General features: G+C 45.1%; 1 protein-coding gene across 1 annotated transcript in view; it reads right to left on the bottom strand.

Moving 5' to 3' along the window:
• The window catches only part of ntn1a (netrin 1a), a 54,496-nt gene continuing 27,067 nt past the window's right edge, over positions 1-27,429 (bottom strand). The window contains 8 exon segments of the mRNA XM_079338369.1: positions 1-620; positions 5,554-5,628; positions 12,893-12,946; positions 15,581-15,730; positions 26,617-26,668; positions 26,670-26,723; positions 26,725-26,745; positions 26,747-26,808. Coding sequence (XP_079194495.1) covers positions 292-620; positions 5,554-5,628; positions 12,893-12,946; positions 15,581-15,730; positions 26,617-26,668; positions 26,670-26,723; positions 26,725-26,745; positions 26,747-26,808 — 797 coding nt within the window. The 3' untranslated portion in view covers positions 1-291.

Genomic DNA, 27,429 nt, shown 5'->3' with positions numbered 1-27,429 from the left:
TAAAAGGAACACAGATAACTTTATATGCTGGTAATAGGTGCAAATTCGGCAAATCCACGAGAGAGACAGATCTCAGAGTAAAATAAACCATCACACCAAATCTGCAGGGTGAGCTCCTTCAACAAAAGTTCACTAGAAAAACATCCTAAATAATTCTCTTCATGCTTCTACACAAAAAAAGCAGCGACATAAACAGTCTCTTGTCTGTCCGTGGTCTTTCTCTTTTTTTTTGTTTTTTTGTTTTTTTTCTCAACGACCCGCTCAGCTCTCCTCTCCCTCTCTCTCCGTCGTCTATGGCTTCTTGCACTTGCCTTTCTTCTCGCGCTGCTGGAACTTCCTGAGCCTGCGCGCCCACGTGTCCCTCCACTGGATGACCAAGCTGCCTTTGTCTGCCACCACGCCGCTCTGCCCGGGGGAGTCCTCGTCGTTCCCCAGCAGCAGGTACTTCTTCCCCGGCTTGATCTTGGGACACTTGCAGGCCACGTCCTTGGCGCGGACCCACAGGAACTGATCCCCGCGGCGGATGCGGCTCTCGCCCTGCTTGTACACGGAGATGATGTTGACGGTGAACTTCCACCACTCGCCGGCTTTGTCCGCCTTCAGGATGTGCACCTGGACGGCTGCGGAGACAACAGAGACGACACATTATCGCTTAATGAGAGATTTACGACATTCCACCGACGTGCAATCAGCGTCTCAGCGGCAGGTCCTTTTATTAACGAGACAAAGAGTCTGCAGCTTTTCTTACCACTTTACGAGGCCGACGCAGTGTTTGAGCTCAACGCCGGCGTGCAAGTGATTCTACTTTTAAAAACGTTTCAAGCTGAAATCAGTGAATCCATTTGGTGTGATTGTGTTGAGAGAACAAATCTCTCTGCAGGATCTCTTTGTATTTGCGTTATCCACGTTACCTGTACAGATCTCTGTTGCAGGGCCCGTTTGGCCTGTCCGATGCACGCTAGGCCACAGGGACAAGATCACCTGTTTGTAAGGTGGATTGGATTTTTTTTCCCCCCTCCGCGTGAGGACGAGCGAGTGATTTTCGAGCGGAGAAAGAGCCGTTCTAGCGGCATGAAAACCTCGACAGATTTTTTTAAAAGGTTAAAACGAGCGCCACGCGGTGCGTTCCTTTTCATCCCGCCACCGTGAGCAATATGAAAAAAAATCACCCTGGCCTTCTAGGCCAAAGTCTTCACTTTCCTTTTCCCCTGAACTCAGTCGTTATTTATTGATCGTTGTGGTTTAAATACGATCTGTGAGGTGAACTAACCACCCTCCACTCTCTGAAGATAAGCAGCTGTTCTTATTATGCGGAGGAGAACTCGCGCTTCACTCCAATTCGCTGCATCAGCTTTTCATCGCGGAGTGAAACCACCAGGCTCAAACGTCTCTGTCACAGTGGAAGGAAAGGCTCGTTTCTCTGCCAGGCTCGCTGCCTCTCTTTCCAACTGTGACCACCATTCAATCACCAGGCCGCTCTGTGCTCACCAACCACAAGAGCAGAGTTGGCAGTTTGAACCCCGCAGGGCTCGGTGTGGCGAGGGGCTCACGGCGAGGTCTGACCCGTGCTGGGGGGAGCGATGAGGGATCGTTTCCCAGCAGGAGGAGGAGGAGGGCTGCCTGATGGCCTCAGAGACCATGAAAGGCCTCTTGTCTTTGTTTTTGATTGTATTGCATGAAGTCAAACAGGCTCAGTTTGCTCAATCTGGAAACTCATCGGATGGTCGAACAGCAAGGCCGTGTGCCGCTGGCCCCCACCCCAAGGAATCTGATTGGCCACCCCAGGTGCCACCTTAAACATCCAAAACTGTGACGATAGAAAGGCTGAATAATTCACATTTATATTTACACATCACACAGATCACCCGCTGACACCAGCGTTCTTCACTCGTGACGTGGTCAGTCGAGAAAGAAAGACGATTTTCTTCAATTAAAGCTCCTGTGAAGAGTTTTCATCTGGTTCTATAGAACACGCTGCAGACACAGACTTTGTTTACATTATCAACAGACGAAAATGTTAGGTAAATCATTTCTGATTACAGGAGATTTAACGTAATTTAATAACTTTATTAAATAAGAGATTTAATAAGGCGTTTGTTCGCCAAAGAGTTATGACCTGCAGCGATTTCAGGCACAAAAAAAAAAAAAATCACCTTGAAGTTTTTGACCTTTATGCTCATTACTTTTGTCGATAAAGAGGCTTCATCATTCATTCTTATCTGTCTGATAAGCATCTAAAGAAATCTCACAGGAGCTTTAAAGTCAACACTTTCAGTAAATATGTGCTAATAGGTAGCTAACGCTAAAGCTAACGCTAAAGTCTGAGATCTGGATCAGAGCCAAATCCTTTTTGAAGGCATCCGTACAAGTCGGATATTTTTGTGATTTTAAAGGTCTGTCAAAAGGTTTAAACTCAATATTCAGATGTTTAAGGAGGATTTTCCTCCTCTGCCGTGGACTCAGTGAGCTATACTTAGACATGAAGGTAGAGCGAGCTGTTGCTAACACCTACAATGCAAATAAATCTCTAAAAGGGACGTGATGAATTTAGAAAAATAAAGAGTGACAAATGATTTTATCCCTGAAATAATTCTTCCTGGTTTAAAGCTGTGGTGTAGATGGTGTTTTTATCCCCTGTGGAAAAGGCTACTTCTCTGCTCCAGCAGTGATGCATCACGTCATTACAACCGACGGACCGCAGTGATTTGTAATGTGATTTAGGGCCGAGTGAGGACTATTAGCTGGAAGACAGTGGGTGATATAACATGATGAATCAGCTGGTTCACTTCCTCAGAGAGAGAGAGAGAGAGAGAGAAGGTTTCCTCTCATTGATCCAAACCCAGCCAGTATCAATATGCATTACAGCGACCACACGTTCCATTATGCTTCCTGTAGTTACAGGACTGGCTGTGTTTTCACCTTCACGACTGCACTGACAGAACTGAAGGTTTCCTCCTTTTGCTCTGATCGCTGCCTCTGGGCTCACACTTAATGAACGCCCAACTCCAAAAAGACCAAGTTTGAACATATGACAGCAGAGTTTTTTGAAACTTCAGAAGAGTTATGTAACTCAGGGCTGCATGATGGTGCAGTTAGTCCTGGTTCCTGGTTCGATTCTGTGGTCGGGCTGAAGCCTGCACGTGTGGAGTGTGTGGTACTCCTTCCTTCCTCTCACTCTGGTTAGAAGTTCATGGCGTCTCGGGGATGCTCAACTTTTCAGAAAGGCACTCTTGAAGTCACCGGCGCTCTTTTCCAAAATATTTGATATTCCCCACATATTTCTTTTTTCCCGCCTACAGATCGTATCCTCTTTGCTCCGTGTCTCATGGGCAAATAAACGATCCCACATACAAAACGGTCATACGGTGGACGTACTGTTGTCATAGAGACAGGGCAGGACATGCAGCACTTTGTCTTCTCAGTGCACAGATGGACTTCAGATGGACACTCGGCCTTTACCTGCGTCTGCATCCTCACTTCCTTCATCCTTTTTACAACTGTCATCCTGATGGGCCAATGGGGAGTCACCGTTTGACCCCAGCGCCGCCTTGACTCCACCCCCTGTTTCTGTTTGAGTTAAACAAACTACAGTACACTGCAGAGCATGCAGTAAGTCGTGCTACCACGGATCATTGTGAGATCAGACCTTCCCCTCCTCCTTCCCTGCGCCCCGCTGCGTCTGTATGTCGACTGCAGAAGCTTGTAGCATCGTTTCTCTACGCAGCATGGCGCCCCGCTCCCCTGCTGCTCTTTTCACAACAACCCGCGGCCGACGCTCGCTCGCTCGCTCTGCTCGTTCTGTAGATCCACATTGTGTTTGACTTTTTTCCCCCCCCCCTCCATCAGCCTCGCTTGAGCCGGTGCGGTTTCAAAACCCGACGGGGATCTTGTTCCAGCTTGTTGTGAATCTCGAACATGCCGCTGCAAACTATAGACGGATATGACAAGCGGCTTAATGCTTGTGGTGTACAAAAAGCCCCCCTGCTGACGGCGAGGCGTGGCGAGAGTGGATTACACAGCGGCGGATGGAACATCTCAAAGTAATGATGGACACATGGTTTCAGCATTTGAAAGGAATCAGTGCGTGTGTTGATATCGCTTCCATCAACCACATCAACCCTGCTGCAAAAACAAACATCCATTTAACCCTTTCATGATATCGTCTAAACCATCAGAACCAGACCGCCCCTCACACATCCCTCTTTTCATTTCTTACATGGCGAGCTCGTTGTAAGCCCCGCCCACACTTTACTCATGGGAGATGTGCATACATGAGGGCACTCAGTAACGTGTTGACTGATCGTTTCTCCACTACAACATCCTTCCTCGTCTCTTCTCTCCACCGCTCCACCGAGCGCCGCCTGTGTGAATCACTCAGGCGCGACGTAAATGTTTCCACTGATCAACTCCTCTGTCATCTCTCGCAGCGGATTCGGATGAAAAATATTGGACGTGATATTGAAAAAAGATGAACAACATTCTCTGAGAAGCAAATCCAGCAAATATCTGACTTTTGAGGAAAGAAGTTTTTGTGACTCGACAACTTCCAGTTTTGAAATATGAAGAAAAAAATGTCCGAGTGTCCACTCGAGGTTTGATCCAAAAGTTAGGAATCCTGAATCAGGAAGTGACATGCAGTTTTTTGCACTTGCTTACCCTCGAGTGCGACTTTCTGGAACAATCTGAAACAATCGTGAACATTTGTGCTGAGCGGCTCGTCAGCGGCCCGGCTTGTTGGAAGAGGAGGTGTCAATAAGCTGACCCCCTAACTCCTCCAAATCCCCGCAGAACAAAGCCCGCGCCTGTCCGTCAAGCTGCTGAGGTATGCTGCAGGATGCCGCTGATCGCTTGACCGCTCCAGCAGCCTGACTTCAATCAGGGGAGGGGACTCGGGGAGGGGCAGAGGGGAGAGGTCATACGTCTTATCCACACCTTGAATGGCGTGGCGGACTGGTGCTCACAGGAATGCAGCGAGAAACACGCCGGTTTTGTAGGAGGGGGGGGGGGAGTGGTCTAGCTTAATGAGGATCTCTGAGAGAGCACCCACTGTCCATCACACTGTCTATGCTTTATCCCCCCCCCCTCTCCCCACACACACACACACACCTAATTCTTCATCCTGCCCTTTCTCTCCTTCTGTTTGTCTGCTCCGCTCTCGTCCCTTGAAGATTTGCTGTCGCCTGTTTGATCCTTTGTCTCAGAGTGAGCCATCAGTGACACGCCTCCTCCACGGCGTGCACCACACAAACGTTGGATACCCTTACAACAGTTTCTCCCAACAGTCCTGCAGGACAACGTTGAACAATGCAACTTTTTTTTTTTTTTTTAAGTTCGATTGCATTGAAAAGCACCAAAGCTTTTAAACAGTCACGTCTTCAGTCACACTTTAAACCCAGAGAGGAAATGTGTGGGAGTTCGATTACAACTTCTCCGAACCAGAAACACAAATTATTCATTTATTTTTATTGCCATGGTGAGCAAACAGGTATCAGTGTCATCCTATCTTTACTGGTCTGTGTATCAAAGAGTAAAGAAGACGAGTCGTTGACTCACCGTAATCTTTCTTGCAGTACTTCTTCATGTTGATCTTCAGTTTGCCTTTCGAAGCCTTGCAGTACGAGTCGCAGTCTGGAACAAATACAGACACACAAATCAAGCTTAAGGAAAAAAAAATCACTCGGATGATTGAATGAGATGAGCTGAACATTTCTTCTCTGATCGTCTCGCCGTGACGTGAACGAGGCCTCGTCTCAGATGAAGATCAATAATAATCAGTCACATGGTTCGTAAAGGAAGTCCTGACGGTGTGAGACTTTTGACTCATCATGAACTCGTCAGTCATGATTGAGATGTTTTTTTTAATCTCATGATATTTTGTCCCTTCAGGCTCCCCGTAGATAGCGGGCCACAGTGTCTCACTTTCACAAACTCTCAGACAGCTCAGCTGACCAATCCAAAGTCAGATCCACCTGATGACGTCACACACTGACCTTTCAGCTGTTTGACCTCACTAACCACTTCCTGTTTCTCCTGCCTAACTTCCTGTCCTCCCCTTCCATCTACCCGAGGCTCCTTACTTAAATTAAAAAATAAAAGCATGGTTGAATTCAAAAAGCACTCTCAGCTTCAGACAGTGCAACATTTCAAAATAAAAGCCTGGCAATTTTTATTTCAACACGGAAATTAAATTTGAGATTAGTTTTAATTCACTTTTAAAATTTCCAAATGAATCTTGATTCCAAAAAAAATATTTTTTGACAGCCCAAAATGTTAAATGTACTTGTTGACTTTATTTATATAGCACCTTTGGTCCTGGCAGCTTTTTTTGAGGGAGTGGAGGGTGAGGGGGTTTGAAGGAGGTCAATGCCACACAAAGGGAGGTCAGGAAGAGAAAATTAGCCATCCATGAAGCTTTAGGCAGAGGAGTCTTTTTTAGAGGGAGGTGGGTGAACAAATAAATACCTCACGCAGGCAGAGGGGTCAGCCTAATCGGCCCACAGCGCTCTGCTGCACACACACACACACACACACACACACACACACGGTTCTCACACATGCACTCCCGAACATTTCTGGAACATTTCTGGACAGCCTCTCCCTGTAATCCTACTTTGCAAATATCCTTTTTCTTTCCACGAGCGGGTGGCAGGACGTGACGTGAAGAAGACGCTGACACCATGTTTGAACTTTACGCCACAATTAAAGCTGAAGGTCGACACGGCCGAGCTCGGACTCTGTAACAGTATCAACGAAGGAGAAGAAAATAAACATGCTGCAGACCAGTCAGGCATCCTGATGCTCGTGCACATTTGTCACATCCTGCAGAAATGTTACCTGTTTGCATTCACACACACAGCTGACCCTGAAAACATCCACAAGTGTTTTTTCGGCGGTGTGAAAAAAGGCGTTTTAAGGGCCGACCACACACGTGATGCAGCCGGTAACGAGCCCTGCATCAGCCTTCAAGCCTCCATGATAGATTAGCAGAAGGTGAAGGAGGCTAGCATGCGTCTGATCTGAGACGTGACCCGAGACCATATCGTGAAGAATTTAAAAAAACGTTCTCTCCTTTCCTTTCCTCCCACCGTCAGCGCTCTCCAAACGAAGCATAAATTGGTTCCAGAGTCGTGATTTGGTTTACACTTTAGTGCTGCGAGTTGTAATGAGTGAAGGAAAAGAAAGAGAGGAAAGGAAGGAAGGAGGGAGCATGAGATGGACGGACAGCGAGGAGTAACGGAGGAGAGTGATGGGCTGGTGGAAGAAGGACTGGAGCTTTCAAGGCAGCCTGAATATGAACAAACTTCATTGTTGTGGGCAGATCTTTGCTCCATGCCTTTACTCTCCTTTATACTCTGTTTGAATGAGGTTGCCCGGGCAACACCAGGACAAGAAAAAATGCAGGGAAAGGAGGCGGGAGAATGGATACTGGTAGAGAGCGAAGGGGTGGAGAGGTTGACAAAAACCCCCCCCCCCTAAGACATGGGTGAAGTTTATCGGGGGGGAGAAGAAGAAGAAGAGGAGGAGGAGGAGGAGGAGGAGGTCCCCGGTTTTAAGTAAAATCAGCAAAAAAAACAAAACAAAGATGGACGCTTCACAAGCTGCGAAGCAAGGCCACAAAGTTGGACTCGTGGTGGTAAATAGAGTGAGCAACGAAAACAGACAAAGTAAATGAAACAGAGGAGTCTATATGAGCCGCGCCTGATTACCATGTAAATGACGGAGGGGGGTAGTCGTGGAAAGGACGCTTGTTGTTTCTCATAACCAACCCCCCTTGATGCCATCATGATACTTCCCTTTGATAGCCTTTCGTTCCCCATTAGTGTACCCCTGAGACACAGCTCCGGGCCCCGCTGAGAGCACCCCGAGATCCCCATTTAGGGCCAGGCAGTCCCCTACGGTGAGGACAAATGTTCCCTTTGTGCGCGTGTTGCAGGCAGGGGAAGCGGGAGCCGTCCTCCAGCACTGAGCTAAAATGTGCTTTGGGTGTTCTGAGTAGATGTAGTTACTACAGCGCTTTGTCTTCTGCCTTTCAGAGCAGCGAGGAGTGCGTAACTGAGAGGTGGACCTTTGCCCCTTCTATCAAAGTGCTGTACAGCCCCTTTAAGCTAATCGTTCACCAAAGCTGCTTCAAGGCCGAGTACAGGACTGTACAGGCCAAAGCCCGGCTCGAAACATCATGCAGGCTTTGGACTCGGGGCGATTTGGGGATTTTTTTTTAAAGAGTGGAGCACAGGAGTGTAATGAGGGTGTAAAAGCCAAAATTTTTTGCGCCTAATGATTTTTTTTAAAATTTGATTAAACTCCTGAAAATGTCAGGAAACACTCGGCTGAGGTGCATGTGTGAACACAAAGGGTCACACACACATTTTACACCCTGAGTTGTGAGGGTCAAAGAAGTTGACAAAACCGACCCCAAAAAAAAAAGAAATCTGCAATGTTTCGTTACTGAGATGTAGCAGATGTATTTGTGCAACTTGAAACATGACGTCAGGTGACGTTTGATGCCGAGGAGAACTTTTGTTTTTGTTGCTGTGAACGTCCTTTTGAGTTTTTTTTTTTGTTTTTTTTGCATCAAATCTTAAAATTCTGACAATGTCCCAACGTTCATCAACACACCACTACAATCCTACGTTTCCTTTTTTCCTTGCTAATAAGGACACCTCAACATGCACCAGTCATATGCACACTTTATCGAGGCATTGGCCCGTAGTTTGAAACGACCCCGACACGGATAATCCACGGCTTTGTGTGTGGAAGAAATAAATCCATAAATGTGTGGACTTTGTCCTCACGGCGCTGGATCACACACAGGTGAGCTCATGGAGCTTAAAGTGACGTGACTCTCCATCATGTGCTGCAGGTCGGTGTGAACACCACGCCACGCTGCCGGAGCGGCGATGACGAGGAGGTGTAAATGACGGCCCAGGAGGAGGGCTCTCTCCCTCCAGCAGACTGATTGAGAAACAAATTGCGGCAAATAAAGCATGTAATTAGATTATGGAGCCCAGTGTGGTGCCCTGCTCTGCGCTGGGCTGATCGCACCAGAGCGCTGAGTTTGGATCTGGTCCAGCAAAAGAGAGAGAGAGAGAGCGGGCGAGAGAGAGAGAGAGAGAGAGAGAGGGCCCTGGTCTCTTTCCTTGCAGTATTGTCAGACGACGGAGGGGATTGGTCTTTTTTCATTCCTTCAACAGCACGCCAGAGAGGCTGCTGACCTGATTTCAGATTTCACTTCGGGGGGGGGGGGGGGGGGGGGGGGGGCTCGTAATCAGTTCGGACGATTCGTGTCGGCCTCTTTCACCGTAGCTGATGAGTTTCTGATGAGTCAGCGGGGGACTCCTGTTGAATTTCACTCAAAGCACCGTAGCTGTCACGCAGAGAGAGGAAACAACCCGGCCAAAGATCTTCACGTCGTTCAAAAAAAAAAAAGAAAGAATTGGAGCTCCAAAAAAAAAAAAAAAGAGGAAAATTGTAACGTTTTCTTCCAATAATTACAATTTGACATGGTGTTGTTCTGTGATTGGCCGAGCTTATTCTCTCTCTCCTAACTAATAAGTGGTGAAACGAGATCCCACGGTGACACGACTGTCGAGCGCAGTCGGAAAAAAAAACAGGGCGTGTGAGGAAAGACTCATGTCCAAAAAATCCAAGGAGGGGTCCGTCACTGATTCTGATCACTTCCAGCCTCTGACAACACACACACACACACACACACACACACACACACACACACACACACATACACGTGGAAGCTTTAATCACGACACCCTTGTGAGTCTCATCATCGACACTCCAAATCTCCTTCTCCTCCTCCTCCTCATCATCATCATCAGTTACTCTCACATCCTGTGTATCCTTCCAGGCCCGGGCGGCCATCGCAGGTCATCAGTGGTTAATCTCCTCCACATTGCGTTTCTCCGTCAGACGTCTCAGTCACGACCCGTGGGAGTGGCGACTCACACCATCCGTGACCTAAACGGCACAATGTGTGTTTTGTCTGGGCCACACCATCGGAGGTATTCTCCATGCATTCCAGCCCTCCGTGTGGTCGAGAGGGGGAGAGAGAGGCTCTGCTGCCGGAGACAAATTAATATCCACTCCATTTTTTTTTAACCCTTCACGCCCTCCATTCACCTCTCCTAAGAAAAAAAACAAAAAAAAACGTCCCCCTCTTCGTCCAAGTGAGGCGCAACGAGGCACCTGCCTGACAGCTGTCAGCCCAGCACCCCCTCACACACACACACACACACACACACACACACACACACACACACACACACACACAGGGATTTCTTTCTTGTTATTGTTGCATCAATTTCCAAATTCCGATGAAATCGCTCAGATTTTTGGAATAGTTGTTTTTCTCACCATCACCTCATTTCTATTTCTCCTCGTCTTATTTTTCATTTTTTCTTTCACACATTTCCAATTGACTGTTTTGTTTTGTTTTTTTTGCTTTTTTTTAAACCTTGGCTCATCATCTTCATCTCCAGACTCGTGTTAAAATGTTGTCATGTGTTTTGATTTACCCTGAAAACGGGTCATTTTTCCTGATTCCTGATGCTGCAGTGTTACTGTGGATCTGCAGCCTTTGAGTGTCCTTAAAGGCCCGAAAATAAAATATAGCTCTATTATATTGAAAATACTGTTGATGCTCTAATGTGTCCGTGCATCTACAGACCTTGTGGATTAAAAAACACCAGAAGCAACACGACGAACGCATCCTTCAAGTCTCTGATATCTGAAGCTCGTGCAATACGTGAATGAATCAAAAGTTTCTTAACTTTAATAAAAACAGAATTTGACGTCAAGTTGGTAAATCGGGCACCTATTTTTTTTTTTTCCAGTTTCGGAGTTCTTGTTCCGATTTAAAACTGAGAAACTCGACATCGTCAATATATGTTTCCATTTACCGCCATTTCACTGAGTGCGAGTCGCTCTCATCAATCACATGTGAAATTTGACACCGACTTCGAGGCGTGTTTTCTCTTTAACGTTGGACGAAGGTTCAGAGTCACGATTCTGACACAGAACGTTCACTTTCCAACCCGCCTGATTTGACTGCTGCTCTCTCTCTCTCCTGATTAGATGATGTGTGTGACTTCATGGTCCACAGGCGTATCACTGTCTCCGTCAGGTTGTGTTTACGTTAGCTGAATCAGGATCGAGTGTTGCTTTGGGAGGTGAAGGTGCAAACCGGCCCAGCATCCGAAGCACGTGTTTCGATCTCACATGTTGAATTGTTAAAACACGAACGCGGTAAACATGCCGATCTCTCTCTCTCTCTTTTTTTTTCTCTTGAAGTTGATGAAGCAATACAAGCCTTTCTCTCACTTATCCCGTAATCCATGAATGAGGTGAGGAAAATTTCCTACGCCCCGAAACTGGACAGATTCATGACAAGGGGGGCCCGGAGAAACTCCAGATATTCCGGCTCGCCACCACCCACAGTGTGATGTGAAGACAAAGCGTGAAACAGAGGGAGACGAAGGAAGTGGAGGAGAGCGAAGGAGAAAATAAAAAGGAGGGGGAGGACTTTTTTTTGGGGGGGGGGGGAGAGTATCCTGACTGCGCTGTCAATCGAAGCTGTCCGGGGAATGTAAGGGAGCTCAGAGGGCCCAACAACAGCTGCAGGAGCCTCTTACTCACACACACACACACACACACACACACACACACACACACACACAGAGCATGGGCCTCCTGCTACTTCATGGGTGAGACAGAGCAAACATGCAATGCCAGATGACTCAATTTTTTCCACCGCAAGGACAAAAAAGACGTGGAAGTGTGGAAGTTATTCTAACTCGATTTCGTAAAGGAATGTGTGTTTATGTCGACGCCACACAATGTTTATCTGCCGCACACGTTGGTTAAATTCAGGCTATGACTGAAAGAAGTCAGGACGGCTTTAATCATGACTAAACATGCATCAACAACTTGTGGGTTTGGTAGTTAAAAAAAATACATGTGAGGAAATATTGGGATAAAATACAGATATTGGAATATCTGTTTTTATTGTAATATATCATACTGTAGTGTATCCTAGTTTATTATTATATTATAATGCATCATCACATATCTCCTCATATTGACTATTGACGTTACATTGTAACGAACTGTATCATAATGTACGATATCATCATTATGTTTTATAACGTATCTTATTATAATGCATCTTAACGTATCGTAACTCGCAACTTTTTATCTTCCATGTTAAATTTTAATAACAGCAAAACTTCACTGAAAACTTTGACTGTAAAAAAAATAAATCTTTGCAGTCCAGTCGATGAGTCACTCACATTAAAAAAAGATTTTTTACTAATATTTACTGAGTCTCACAATTTAGTGTTTCTTAGATTCCAGCTCTACGACCCGATCAACCACAACTTATCCGATCCTCTAAGATGGAACGGCGTGTGACCGTGTTATTCCAACAGGATCCCTTAACTCTCCTGAAATGAAAGTAAATGAATAAAAGTTGTATTCGCAGATTAATTGCATCATCCAGCTCCTTCTCTCAGTCTTCACTTCATAAGACCGACACCGAGGGAGTTCTGAGAGATGAAAAATCATCAAATCAAACAAACTGCCGAGGCCCCCGTGCTGTAAGCCAGACCAACACCCCACTGTGCCGCAGTTAGACTGATTAATTGTGAAAGTGTGAGGGATTAAAGGAGGCCCATCCCAGAGTTGCCACTAATGGATTTAATATTCATGAACCCTTAATAAGCAGAGCCAAGGCATGAGGGATCCAATTTATCCAGCAGTCTGTTTTTTACAGCGGGCGGGAGGGGGGTGAGGCCGCGTGGACGAAATCCCAGCTCCTCGTCTTTCCCTCACAGTTCATCAGCAGAGCACAGAGAAGAAAAAGGTTTGACTCCAATGTACTCACCTGATGGCTCCTCCGTGCTGCTGGACGGGGTCGTGGGAGGCGCAACTGGAATCTCTACTCCATGAGAAAAAACACAAAGTAGACAAAAAGAGACATCAGCGCCCGTTATTGTTGACAAACGTGCGAGGACAAAACAAGTCAAAGATGTGAACATGTGTCAGTGCTGAGGACGTGAGTGGACCAAAGCTCTTTGAGTTCGACTACTGGCCAGCTTTCAGAGCGCAGCGCTTGTTGGTAGTTTAAAAAAATACCTCACTGGTTGATGAATTGGACGTATGCTAACCCTTACTTTAGGTTCTTTTCTGTCACATCTCCAAAAAAAAGGGGCAACATCTCGAAGCAAAGAGATTCATTTCTTGACAAATCCTCTCCGGCTTCCCTTCACCTTCCAGAGCGCCGCGTGCTCAGATTTCACAGGAGGCATTTTTAACTGGTTAAATCAGTTAAAAATGTCAACGTTAAATCTTCAAAAACAGACTCGTCGACTCTTCCTAAGTTAAGCAAACAGTCAAAATGTGGTGTATTTAACACAGATAACCACTGAACCACAGCGTGGGAAGGTTAGCGATGTCATACTGGTTTGCAGAGACTAGTTAGCGTTAGCAACGTCTACATTCCTGTGTTGGAGTCCTGGTCACACATGCCGGCTTAACCTGGCAAAAAAAACAACTTTATCTCCATTTATTTATATCGATATACCAACAAATGACTCCGTGCTACGAGATGCCATTCGTTAACTGTGCTGGTTCACTAGTTCTGACTGGTAATTAGACAAATACACTTGTATCGCTAGCAGATGGAGTATTTGTAGGAGCAACAGCACCAGCTAGTGGCAGGCGGCTGCATTACAGCTTAGACACAACATACTGTATGACCAGAATGAATGAATACATGTATTATAAAGAAGAGCAGATCTTCTTAAACCAACTAGTTGTTCTTATGTTGACCAATAAGGATGACCATTTTCGGTCGTTTAGCCGATAAAATACGACGTTGGAGCCAAACGCAAAAAACAAAGAATCCTTTATTTTAATCCTTTATTGTATCGTGTTTTGTCGAGAGACTAAAAAGCCCCAAATTAAACCTTTAAAAAAAAAAAGGTGCAACACAATTTTAACTACTTTCATGTAATCTATTACGTATCTGCCTGCTCTTAAGTTTCCACGCTCCCGGTGTGATTTCTATTAAACGCCTCATAAAAGTCTGACTTTCCAAGTACATATCTGTTTTTGATATTTGGATTTATATTAAAAACTCTACACTTCCTTCGTTGTTTTTTCCTGTCCTTCATCCTCTCCTGTATCCTGCTGCTGAGGGGGACTCAGCCCACCTCGCTCATCCTCTGTGGGTAGGAAGTTGACACTCGGAGAAACCGTGCGTGAAGAACTCGCCCCTTATCTCCAAAGGAGCAGGATGGCAACAGAAGATATATAACACACATAATGCATTTTTTTTTTTTTTTTGTAGCTCATCAAAAAGGAGGAAATGGCAGAGGTGTGTCACATGCAGAGAAAGAGGTGCACAACAGTGGTGGTATCAGCTGTGCAGAGGTGAACACTGTGTGTTTGAGGAAAGAGAGAAAGAATCAAGTCTTCTGATTGGGTTAAAAAAAATAAATCTGATTTTCTCCACAGGGATGAAGCAAATCTGCTTTCCAACTTTCTTAATGTACCCAACATTAACCGTGCGATGTTGATCAGGATCTTTGGAACGATATGCACGCCTTGTGGACTTAATGAAGCCTTCTTCCATGACGAATCACTGCCACAACAATGGCGCCCGAAGCCCAGAAGTGGCTTTGCCGATGTTTTTGTTGATCAAATTCTTCCATCAGCATTCAGTCGCCACACGTGCCAGTTTAAATAACGAGCCTGTTCCTCATTACGCTCTGCTGTAGATTTATTTCTGACAGCGCTGGAAGGTGTACACAAATCAGAGATAAAGTCAAATGAAAGCTTGGCGAGGGGCGATCGCTAAATCTGAAAGACGGCTGTTAAAGATTAAACCTGATTACGTAGTTCATCATCAGGGAGAGATTTTATTTACATCTCACAGGGATCGGTGCTGCTGACACCTCGGCTCTTACGCACATTCCCACGAATCAAACACATCGGATCATTTAATTTATTCCTTTAATTGGATCTCAGCCATGCTTTTTTCTTTTCTTTATCTTTTGATACCAGAGTGTGTTTTTGTTAGAAAAAAGACCAAATAAATTCTCTTTTATTATGCAGCTTTAAGTCTGAAGTCATCCCTTAGGTGAAATTTTTTTTCTACCATTTCGACATCAATACAAGAGCATGCATGGTTTGGCTCATTAGCGGTCATTGGATGCTAAGAACAAGATTGATTTCGGTAATACATCCCAGAGCTTTCTGCTAATAGGGTTAAGAAATCTTGGTGTTAACAGCTCGGGGTCTTTACTCAAATTTATTGAGACCAACAAGCCGTGGAAAGCTGCGCTGCCATAACCTTGAGGTTCACTTTAATGGTGTGTTTATTTAAGCTAGCAGATTTACTGGTCAGGAAACCGACAGTTAGCGCTCGTCTGAAGGAAGAAAGGATGAGAGGATTTAAGCAGTGCCTGCTCTTTACACCGTGTGCTCCTGTGTTAAATGTGTGATTTGGATGATGCACATGTGTGTCTTGCGTGTCTCTCCCTTTGTGGTAAAGACCGGGTCCACGTACTTATGCAGGGGGCAATGGGCGAGCGGCTCTGCTGGTAGCCTTTAGCGCAGCGGTTGCACGTGATACCAGTCACGCCGTCTTTACAGGGACATTGTCCTGTGGTTTGGTTACAGGTTTTGCCAGCGGCACCCACGGGATGGCAATCACATGCTGTGAGGAAACAGAGGAAGAAAGAGAGGCACAGTGAGTGGTCACACACAGACAGACAGACATGTGGGGACATACAAACGTATACTATCTACAGAGAGTGCAGAAGATAAGATAGCAGTGAGGGCAACAATTCACCATGTTCACACGGCGGCCATTTTCCTGAGTGATGTCACAATCAGGGTGGGAAGTTTGACTCTTTAAAAAAGTCATGAAATTTTGATTTAAATCTGCTTCTTTCCAGCTAATCAGGAACAGGAGAAACAAGTATTTATAAACAGGATTGGCTGTAGGGCTAGCTATCATAGACAGCAGCTAACGGCTAGGTTAGCATTCAACCACAACCTAGCTTACATCACCTTTAGCTAACAATTCAAATCCTGCTACGGCTGTCCTGATACCAGAGTCCTACGAATCCATGCTTAGATTCATACCTGTTTCAAAACCACAGCAGCAAAAAATAGAAGCGCTAAACACCCAATAGTAGGTAAATCTATGTTTTTAATCCCGTCGAGATTCCAGAAAAATTCCTGCTCACTGTCTCAATGACACAAATGCAAAAGGTTACCGTTGATTTCGAGCTATTTAAAGAATCTGCTTTCTCTCTGTCTCTGCTCACAGCAGCTTTTAGCTACAAATATGACTCAAGATCTGGAGGTTTTTTCTGAAGTTTTATTTCCATAAACCACCACCATAAATCATAATACTGGGATATTGTTTTTATACACATGGCATTGAAAAGTATCCCAAATTTCGACCAACTAAAGAACTGCTTAGCGGTTTTATAAGCTAGTAATTGGTTGAATGCTAAAGTAAGCTGTGTTGTGATGCTAGCTGATGATGCTAGCTAGCTGACTTTCTCCTGTTGCTGATCAACCAAGAAGCATTGGGATGCTAACAGCTAGTCTTATGTCTAGCTGGTCACACGTTTAATATTTTAAACCTAGAAAAAACAGCAGTACAATCTTGAAACAGTTTTTCTAGCTCAGCGTGACATCAGAGGAAAATGGCCGCTGTGTGAGTATGGTTAATAACAAGAGTGGTGAGACACAGGTGGAGGCGTGCACAGAGAGACAGAATATACATTCCCGTCTCAACACCAGAGAGCTTGTCATGACGAGAGAGCGTGGCATCGAGACTAAAACAGCAACACATCCTTCAGCGTCTGGAAACTTTTCTTGTTTGCTAATTGACCCCTTTGACATCAAACAATCAAATCCCCCCCACCATGGGACGACAGTTGTGTGTGAGGTAAAGACGAAGGCGTGCTCAAGTTCACCAAATGATAAAATAATGGAGGATAATCCTAATTGCCTGTTTTTCATTTTCCCTGGCTTTGAACACAAACCCAAAACGTCTCTCACACTTCCTCCCAAACTGGGGGGTCTATCGAACACATGTGCCTCAGGAATGTAATCATTTCACAATAGCCTCCCCCCCGCCCTCCCCCCCAATCCAAGCCCTTACATTATTTCACAGCCCAACCCCTGTCAGGTTTGAAATCACTGTTGAGTAATCGTTGTCTGAGAGTTGTTGCTTTTCATCTATTTTTGGATGTATAGTGAGGAGAGGTGGTTGAATTAATAGTCTCGCTAACAGCTGATATTGTAAATCCACACAGTCTAATCCAGACCAGAGCCGCCTCGATAATTCATCAACACTTTCCACTTCTTCACTCAAAAGACCTACAAAGCCGAAAACTCTGTTTGTCAGCAAACTTTCACTACTTTATTCCTCACCCCCATGACTGATAGACTTTCTGTTTATTTCCCAGCACTGATGCCGACTTTTTTTCAGCCTCATTGGCGGCCCCGCCCTGAAGATTATTTTCTGCCTTGTGTCACTTGTCAGTCAAGAAAGCCTTTTCAAAGGAAAAGCTGAATTATGTGCTTTGAGGTTTGTGGGAGTATTTAGCGGTTTGGCTTGTTTTGTTTTTAACCACACAGACTCTTGAGCCCAAAGTGAAAAATTACAGCCTCAAAAGAATCTGTTCATTTCGGCTCATTGCATCTAAATGAGGGTTTAATGTGTTTGAATGTCAAAGCGAATTCTGATGTAAATTGGATTATGGATACAATCAAAATGCAGGTTTCTACTGTGTATTAATTCAGTATATTTTAACCATGTAATCTGTCAGTTAAGACAGATATTTTTAGACATGCTCCACATAACAGCAGGCCGAGGTGTCGACGTTTCCTGATAGATAGATAGATAGATAGATAGATAGATACTTTATTGATCCCGAAGGAAATTCAAGAAAATTCCTACCTCTTTATGATTGATCTGAGACTCTTGGAAACAACATAGTGCTGTTGTGTGAGGTAATATTATCCATCTCCATAGTATGCATATGGAAAACCATAACTGGGGGTTTTAGCTCCTTGCATGTTTTTGAGGGGTTACACATTTGGTGCCACAAGCCCTTTCTACCTAGCCAACCCAAATACCCCCACATTTCCCAAACTGTGATTTGCCATCTTGTCTGGTAGGAAGCAAAAATTAACATTCGGAGAAATGCTTTTTTTTTTTTTGTGTACTTCCACATTGGCTTCACATTCAAACACTTGATTGGCTTGGTTTTAGCAAACCACCTCCCCCTATCCAGGGCTGTCCCCAAAAGGCTTATATGTGGTGGCATAGGCCCCCTCTAGGTGCCCCCCCCCATTATTCTAAACTAGGATTTGCTATACGCCCGGTCTGAGGCAATATTTAATTTACAATGGCAGATTTAGGCGTGATATACAGTAACAGGCTTTGAGCCACCTTGGTGGTATTAAATGCAGCATGTAACCTTTGGTCTGTAATTCTCACAGCGGGATCTGCAGATACATTTTTACAGTAAAAATTGAGGATTCATTCGTTGCCATTCTGTTGTGTTGTCACTATGTTATGTTGACTTAAATAAAACTTACATGTATTCAGATAGATTAGATAATACTGCGGAGAGAAATGTTTCGACACTTTAAGTCAAAACTTTAGCCACCATGTTTGGGCGCCCCAGTCCAAGAAGACCATACACACCTCTGCCTTTCTCCACATACACACCAACACGCACACACACACACACAGCTTTGTTCTCTTTTATCTCTATTGCCTGTTTCCTGTGAATCAGCTTCTGTTGCTGTTCTTATCTGTGCAGTGTAATTGTCTGTGCGTCTTATCAGACCAACAGAAGCCTCCTTTAAAGTGTGTGTATCTATTAGTACCTTTATCAGACCAATCTGTCACCGCTTTCATTGCTTAGTTGTGTCTAGCTGAGTGGGAGGAACAGCACACACACACACACACACACACACACACACACACACACATGGTCCCAGGAAACCCAATAAACAGCGTGGAGGCCAGTACGGCACGTCTTCAGGTCTGTAAATTGTGCAGCTTGTCAGAAGGGTTTTAGTCTCCGAAGGGCAAAGAGCGGTTTCTGGTTGGAGCTTCAGAGACTTGGGTTTATATGTTTAAGAGTGTCTGCCTGGTTACCACAGCTCGGAGACCAAAGCCTGCCAGTAAATCAAGGTGCACATACAGCAGCAGCACATGGTCCACAGGTGGGAAACTCTCAGAAGCCTTCTCCTCCTCTGCAGCTTGCCCTCGCTCGCCTGACCCGCTGTCCTGCCGGATGACAAACAGTCTCACTCCCTGACTGGATGAGCCACCTGTTGGGTGAAGGGCTGAATCACTGTGGAGGGTGTGAGTGAGGGTCTTTGGTTCAAGTGTGTGTCCACTTAGCTGTTAAGTGGCTACTACAGATGTCTCAGGAAGATATGGGGACGGTAGAAGGAGGAAGGCGTTTTGGGTTTGTTTTTTTTCAAGGAGAAAAAAAGTTTAAAAAAGTGGACGATAAGAAGCGTCTTCTCCAACACCTTAATCTGGATTAAGACTGATTTATATCTGTCATGTTCCTAGATGGAGACTGAACTCCTTGGATGGAGATTTTGGCGCCTTGAGTTGAAATGAGAGTCGTGCAACAGATTTCCGTTAATGGAGAGGAAGGAGATTTTATTTTTTTGAAGGGGGGGGGGGCTCATTCTGAGATTGCACAATGTGAGAGTTTTCAACTCTGCCAATCGTTTACCATAAAGCTGCTGTTTGAAGTCTGAACCCCCCCCCCCCCCCCCCCGACACACACACACACACACACGTTAGTTTGTGTGTTCTGTGCCAATAAGAATCATTTGCTGGGCCTGATGTGGAGCCAACCCGAGTCTGTGTTGCATTATAATAAGGTTTCTTCTTCTGCAGAGCAGCAGACAGACGCTGGTACACAGCGTGCATCGAGCTCTCTAAAACATGTTTATCTATTAGGAGGTCGGGTTTTGCTTGTTGTGCTGTTTGGTGTTTTATTGATCCAGTGAAGTGATTAGATTGACTTAAGTTCTTGTTAACAGTCCAGGTTGTCCGTCCTCGTTGGCGAGCGATTGCTGCTTTACTTTCTGCACTTTTGTATCCGGTTCGCCCCCCGTCTGCATTTTTTTTCCTTTTTTTCGATCAGCTGTAGCATCGGCTCGGTTGATGAGATTTTCTTACTCCACTAAAGGACCGAGGGCTGACAACGCCAGTCCAACTTTTTTTTACATTTTTATCAAACATTATTCTCGATCGGTCCCAAAATCACGAGTGATGAGCGACAGCGGTGTGAAAACGATCTTCTCGTATTACAACAACAACAGATCGTCGCTGCCTGCTGGCACGGACGCATGCGGCGGTCGGCCGTCAGCTGTAGTCTTTTTGGCCGAGACAAAAGGCGGTGTGAGGCGATGCCACAGTCCGAGTTATTCCTACGTTTGCATAATCAGGGACACGGCGAGTTGATGGATGTGTTTTAACTCTTTAGTCATATTGGTTAGTATTTCCAAAATGGCGGCCACCATCATTTGACTTCAAAACCTTCATTGGGAGACATCACTGAGACTACGTCTAACTTCAATTTGAAGGCATTTATTTATTTATTTGTTTGTTTGTTTTTTTCACTTTTTGAAACAGACCATCCCTCAAAATTTCCCTCTTGGTGTAAAACATGTTCCCCATGGTTCCACTTCCTCATGTGATTATATAATGGTCGGGTTTGGATTCGGAGGCCTGAATTCTGTCAATCAGCCACAGAAACCGAGGCCAAGCTGCTCAAGCTTGATTTCATTGGATTTAAATGGAGGACTAATCAAAAGCACGACTTATGTTTTAACGAGGAGCCTCTCGTCGTGTACTGCAGACTGCACGGGCTCCTTCAAGGAATCACTCATTTAACTTTTAGGATGAAGTTCAGGTGGGCTTTAAGGAACAGCTGATCACCGTCTCCATGATGTTATCACTTTAGACTCGTGTTGAGATGCAGGAGGCGTTCAGAGACCACCCACACTGCTCTTTGTCTTCTTCACATCTCGCTCAAGTCAACCTTTTCCAAATACGCTCAGCAGAAGGTTTCAAACTGTTAGAGATACAAACGAGAGCTCCTTGTTGTGTGTTCGGACTCTCACTCGATGACGGGGCGGGAGGGGGCGGGGCTAGCTCTGCAGCACTGTGTTGACCTGCGCAGGAAATTAGCAAACAGCTAATAATCTGGTACGAAGCCTCTTTTCTCTGTGAGATTAATGTTATTGTTTGCACATGGTCCCTGACAACTAAACTAATAAACTAAACTTGAAAAAGCCTCCAATGCCTCGACCTGACAACGCTCCTTAAGAGGAAATAACTCTCCACGCCAGCAGGGGGCGGCGGTCTGTAATCAGCACTCCAAAGAGGTGAAGCCGGAAGACGACGAGGACGGAGAAGAAGGCGGATAAATAAACCGTTTTTAACACCGCTGTCGCTCTCCACTCCTCATACAGATACTTCTACTCGAGGTATAATAAACAGCTGATGTTGTTGACTTGCTTTCGTCGCTTCTGTTTTGCTTCTGATTCGCTTAGCTCAACAGCCAATCAGAGCGATATCTATCTCACGCTGACCGACGTTGATTCAACATGTCGAACCAGCCAAAAGTTAATAACCATGGGGGGGGGGGGGTGATCTCCTTGGTGTGTCAGGGCCTTTACAGTCTCTCTCTCTCTCTGTTTGAGCTCGTAATGGCCGCCACTCGCTCTGCCACGCCGCTCGAGGAGCGAAACAGAAAAACGAGCTCTGCGCTTTGAGTTTCATTCAATTATCTTGAGTTATGATGCGGTCGACCTGAGAGAATTTGGCGGGCGAACACTTTGACATGGAGGTTTGTGACGTAGGGGAAGAAACCTGTGTGTGTGTGTGTGTGTGTGTGTGTGTGTGGTAAGCTTATTAACACATCTACACACATCCTTAATGTTCTCATCTGTAACCTTCCAAATACAGCGAACACAAATGTTTTAATTGGCAAACGGGAGAGAGAGAGTTCATGCTTCGTATCATTTGTCAGCTTGGGGTAATTACCGCACGTCCTTTATTTAAGCCTGTTTGGATGTAACTGAACACCCGCTGGAGCTCGGACGCTGTTTGCTTATAATTACCCCGAGCCCGGAGAGGCGGGAGGTGCACCAACTCTGGCAAATTTCATGGATCAAATTGAAGAAAACGGTTTGGGTAAGCTGACAGTGTTGTAAATAATGATGAAATGTGTTTATGTTTTGGTGCGCTGAGAGGCAGCGGAGAGCGAGAAGGAGCGAGTCTGAAGCGTGAGGCGAGCTGGAGACTCTGATGTCATGAGAATATGACGGGCGCTGCTGGGAGCCAACGGAGCTACGATTAGCAAATAATAACAGTCACAGAGGTCGAGACTCTCTCTGAGGGGTTCAAGGGAACGACGGACACAAATCTGGAAAAGATGGGACGTTGTGTGAAACGGGAAAAAAAAGAAAAACAGAAAGAAAAAAAAGAAAATGATTTAAATGAAACAAAGACGACTTGTCAAACAGTCCTGACGGGTCAACCATCCAGAATCTCTGGAGCAAAGAAACTAAAGCCCACGATTTATCTCTATTTTTATTTTTTAATATTAACTGGCTTCGTTTTGTTAAGTCAGGCTGCTCGGTTGCTTTTTTATTTTATTTCTTCCTTATACTCACTTTTCTTTTCTGTCGTTGGACGAGCTAACAGAAACACACTTTCACATCTGTGCAGAGCAGCTCCTTCGACTCTACCCTCGATTTATTTCATGTATTTATTCTGATACTGACATGTCATGCTGTGGTTTGTTTTTTCTCAAATAAAAAGTCAAAAAACTAAAAATGTTTGGAGCATAAAGAAGACGTCAAATGAGACGCCGTTCATGTTCAACAACTGAGAACGTTTAGAGGATGAAAACTAATTTAAAAATAGTGAATTTGGTCTCTTTGCTCCTCGGGTCTCTAAACTTTTAAAAAGTGATCCAACAATTAACTCGTGCTGCCGTCTTTTTTTAACAACGAGAGCGGACATGAAGTTTAAAAATGGCGTATCATTTTGTTAAAACACAAACGTTACATGAGGTCTCACTGTTTTAAAAGTCACATTCTGCTTTTATTTCACACAGCGTCTTAAAGATTGAGGACTTTTTATAAATGTTCTTTTAATTTATCAGATTTTTTTTCTGGTTCATCATCTTCTTTTAATTTGTCCGTAATGTTTAAAAAACACAAATTAAATAAGGTCATCGATGACGCTGTGTCTTTCTTGATGTCTTTAAAGTTCAAACTAATTAAGATATTCTTAAAAAAATGTAAATCACTGATTTTAAAATATCCTTAAAAAAAAATTACATTTCCAAAAAAAAAAAAAAGATTTATACGTTAACTTGGACCCATCGGAGTTGAGATTTTTGAGGGTCGAATAAAATTAGACATGGATTAATCAGCCGATATCTTTGTTAGCTTCTTAGCTCGACGTGTCATTCACTGTGTTGATCCCTCAGCAGTTATCAAACACGTGATAAATGTGATCAGACTGGTTTATAAATCCAATAATGAAATCTGATATGCAGATATTGAGAGTCAGTGGGTGTGATCATATCGGCAGGGTGTTTGGTGAATCGGTCCGGCTCTAACGTGAGTCCACATCACAGGACGGATGAAGAAGACTGTCAGGATCCGGATCAGGAGGACGAGTTTTTAACTCCTCGTGCTCCTTCAGGTCCCGACACACCGAGCGCAGCGTCCAGAACTCAACAAACATCCGATTGAATACGGAGATCCAGATGAACACTCGTGATCAGAAGCACTTTTTTTTAACCCCGCTGTCTTCACTTTCTTTTCATGACTCAGTCGTCTAATGAGTCACCGTCGTCTTCTTCATCACATGAGAACACATTTCCACATCAGTGGGAACTCTCTTTCTCTTATTTAGACTCAGCGCAGGATGTTTTCGGCTTTGAATTCTTCAGTTTTTCACTAAAAGAAATCTCAAATGTTTCGTATGTGCATGTGTGGATTCTCTCTCTTTTTTTTTTTTTAGGAATAATGTAGTCGCGTTCATGTTACATTCAAATAAAGTTATTAATTTCTCCTTTCACCCTCTGTCCTTCATCGTCCTCTGTCTCTCTGAGTAAGCAGAAATACGCTGCTCTGTCTATTCTGATTTGCAGGAAAGGAAATTTGTTCATGACATTTTAAATGTAATAATTCAGGTAGTTTATTTGAACAGTGTTCATTTGACGCTGTGCTGCTGGCTGATACTCAAAGTGCCTCATGTGGATTCGACTTCTTGAACTTTTGCTGTTTTAAATTTAGACTTTCTTCCAGGGGGGGAAACTCGGTTCCAAAATCTACCCAGAACATTTATATCTTCTGTACAGGAGAAAATACATCATGTGTCGCCATTCAGCTCAAAAAGACCAAGATATGATTCTTGGTTCATGTTGTCCAGACTCTTCTGTTTGCAGGTCTCCTTCCTCAAACCATCAGAGGGGAAGCTGGTCTTAAATAAATCCTAATCACAAATGATGACTTTTGTTTTCAGTCACTGGTATAAAGTAAGGTTCCCGACACGACCTCTTTTAAATGAGCTTCTGCTCTGCAGTGGCGGACATGAACCTCTGGATGTACTCAGACTGGACGCAGAGCTGCTGCGTGGTCTGTAAAAAAAAAAAAACAGAGGTGAAATCTGCTCAGTTAGCCTGACTGTCTGTCTGACTGTCTGTCTGTCTGTCTGACTGACTGACTGTCTGTCTGACTGTCTGTCTGTCTGTCTGACTGACTGACTGTCTGTCTGACTGTCTGACTGACTGTCTGTCTGTCTGTCTGTCTGTCTGTCTGACTGACTGTCTGACTGTCTGTCTGTCTGACTGACTGTCTGACTGTCTGTCTGACTGTCTGTCTGACTGACTGACTGTCTGTCTGACTGTCTGACTGACTGTCTGTCTGACTGTCTGTCTGTCTGACTGACTGTCTGACTGTCTGTCTGACTGTCTGACTGTCTGTCTGTCTGTCTGTCTGTCTGACTGTCTGACTGACTGACTGTCTGTCTGACTGTCTGTCTGACTGTCTGACTGTCTGTCTGACTGTCTGACTGACTGTCTGTCTGTCTGTCTGACTGACTGTCTGTCTGTCTGTCTGTCTGTCTGTCTGTCTGTCTGTCTGTCTGTCTGTCTGTCTGTCTGTCTGTCTGACTGACTGACTGTCTGTCTGACTGTCTGTCTGACTGTCTGTCTGTCTGTCTGTCTGAGGATAGGGGTTAATGATACACAACGTCCCGTCTTGATGAATGTGTGTTTGCATTCCTGCGCTGCTGAAGGTGTCAGGAGAATCCCTCATGAGCGGATGAAGATTTTTTTTTCTTTTTTTTTTTCTTCATTCATGCAGATGATGCTTCAATGCGCTCGCTCGTACGTGAGGGAGAGTATGTTGCAACATTAGTGCGACGGCTGTTTTTTATTTTTTTTGTCCCAGCTCCATGAAGCGCGTCGTCATGGCGATAAAGGTAAAGGATGAGAAGGGGGGGGGGCAAACTTTTGAATCTTTTCTCCTGCAGATTTCTCACTCATCGGGACGTGCCTTCATGTCAAAGTGACGGATCGTTGGGTTTATTTATTTACTTCCTGGCGACTGATGTGAGAAAACTCGGGCTTAAACTGTCAGCAGGCGGCTAAGATTTCCTCGCAGACGGCCGGCGTTAGAAGTGAGCGCCCTGAAAGCTTCACACCCGGCGTGCTGCATGTGCTCTGCGAGGTGTCTGTGGGCTTGTTTGCACAGGGATTCAGCTCCTGTTATCTTTCCCTGCAGCTATAAGAAGAGGTGAGAAAACATACCCTCACTCTTTTCAGCCCCCTCGCACGCCCCCCCTCCTCTTTTTCTTTCTTTGACCCTTATTAGCTACGCTCAGGGGGGCTGATGGCAGCCGATTCATCCAGCACTTAATGGCGAGCACACCTGCGTGGGGGCGTTTCCTTCCTCCCCCACTCCTCTCCCATCTTTCACCCCCCCCCCCCCCCTCCCTGCGTTCCTCCTATCTCCCCTGTTTCTCCTTCCTCTCTGACCTCCACCGGGGATCACTTCACACCTTAAGCTCTGTTTGTTTTGCTTGTCCTGTCGCCCCCCCCCCCCCTCCCCCTCCCCTCCGCACCTTTTCCCTCCCCTCCCTCCAATGAAGCAAATAACTCAGCTGTCGATGAGGAACACCCAGCCCGACATGCCCGTACCTCTACGACCTCCACAATCCAACAGACCCCCGACTCATCTCCGCTGACAGCAGGAGACAGAGGGGGGGGGGGGGGGGGGAGAGAGACACGCTCAGGAATGAAGACGCTGCTTCCTGTAATTCATCTCAAACTGTTGCACGTCGCACTGAAATCACCTCAGTAGGGTCCTGCGAGGAAGAAGACGCGTGCTGCTCTGAACGTCTCGGCTAACATTTCATGCATTCCTGATGAAAAGTGCTGCAAAACAACAAAGAAGTCAACGGCGGCACAGAGAGAGAGAGGAAGAGGGAGAGATGGCGAGCAGGCTCTGTACCTTTGCAGGCCTTCCTGTGCGAGATGGATTTGGACAGGTCTCTGTAGTAGCCCCTCCTTGCAGTAGTGGCAGTGGCGCCCGGCCGTGTTGTGGCGACAGTTGAGGCAGGACTCCTCCGCTCTTCCTCCCCCGACAGCTTGTACAGCTCCATGTTGAAGCGACAGCGGCGAGCGTGCAGGTTACAGTTGCAGGCTGAGGGAGAACACAAGGTGCACCAATGACAAACACATACACGTCTTTTAAGACCAGCTCAACTTTATCGAATAAATTAAAAGCAAAAAAAAAAAAAAAAAAAAAAGCCTGAGTTGCTCACAAAGTCATTTTAGCAGTAAAATGATTCGGTACGTTTTGTACAGATACAGAAGCATTCATTTCTAACGGATGTACATGTTTTCATACTTCATCTCAAACACATTTATTCATTTTTTTCTCTCTTTATTTTTTTTATATTTGTGTTTGGAAGCACAAAGCAGATGTTTAACTTTTTTTTCACCCCTCTTGAAATCTCCACTTTCTTATCTCGTTCTCTCAGGAGAGCAGAGCTGGTTTACGCGTGGCGATAACTTCATCGTCTTGAGATGAAGAAAAAAACCCTCTTTTTATCATATGGAAACTCAAACCTTCGAGGAGTTTGTCTCGCGAGATCCGATGTTTTAAAAGCAGCAGGAAGAAGTACCGAGTGTGTTTGCAGGAGTGTGTGCGGCGTCTCGGTCACATGACTGGTACGACTGAGGATGTTTCTAACTCTCGTCCTTTGGTACAAACTTCTCTTCTTTTCCTCAACTAGAAAAATGACGATAAACATGTTCGACT

This window comes from Symphodus melops, assembly GCF_947650265.1.
Source record: "Symphodus melops genome assembly, chromosome: 2".
NCBI classification, from domain to species: Eukaryota; Metazoa; Chordata; class Actinopteri; order Labriformes; family Labridae; genus Symphodus; species Symphodus melops.
This window is presented reverse-complemented; position numbering and strand designations above follow the sequence as displayed.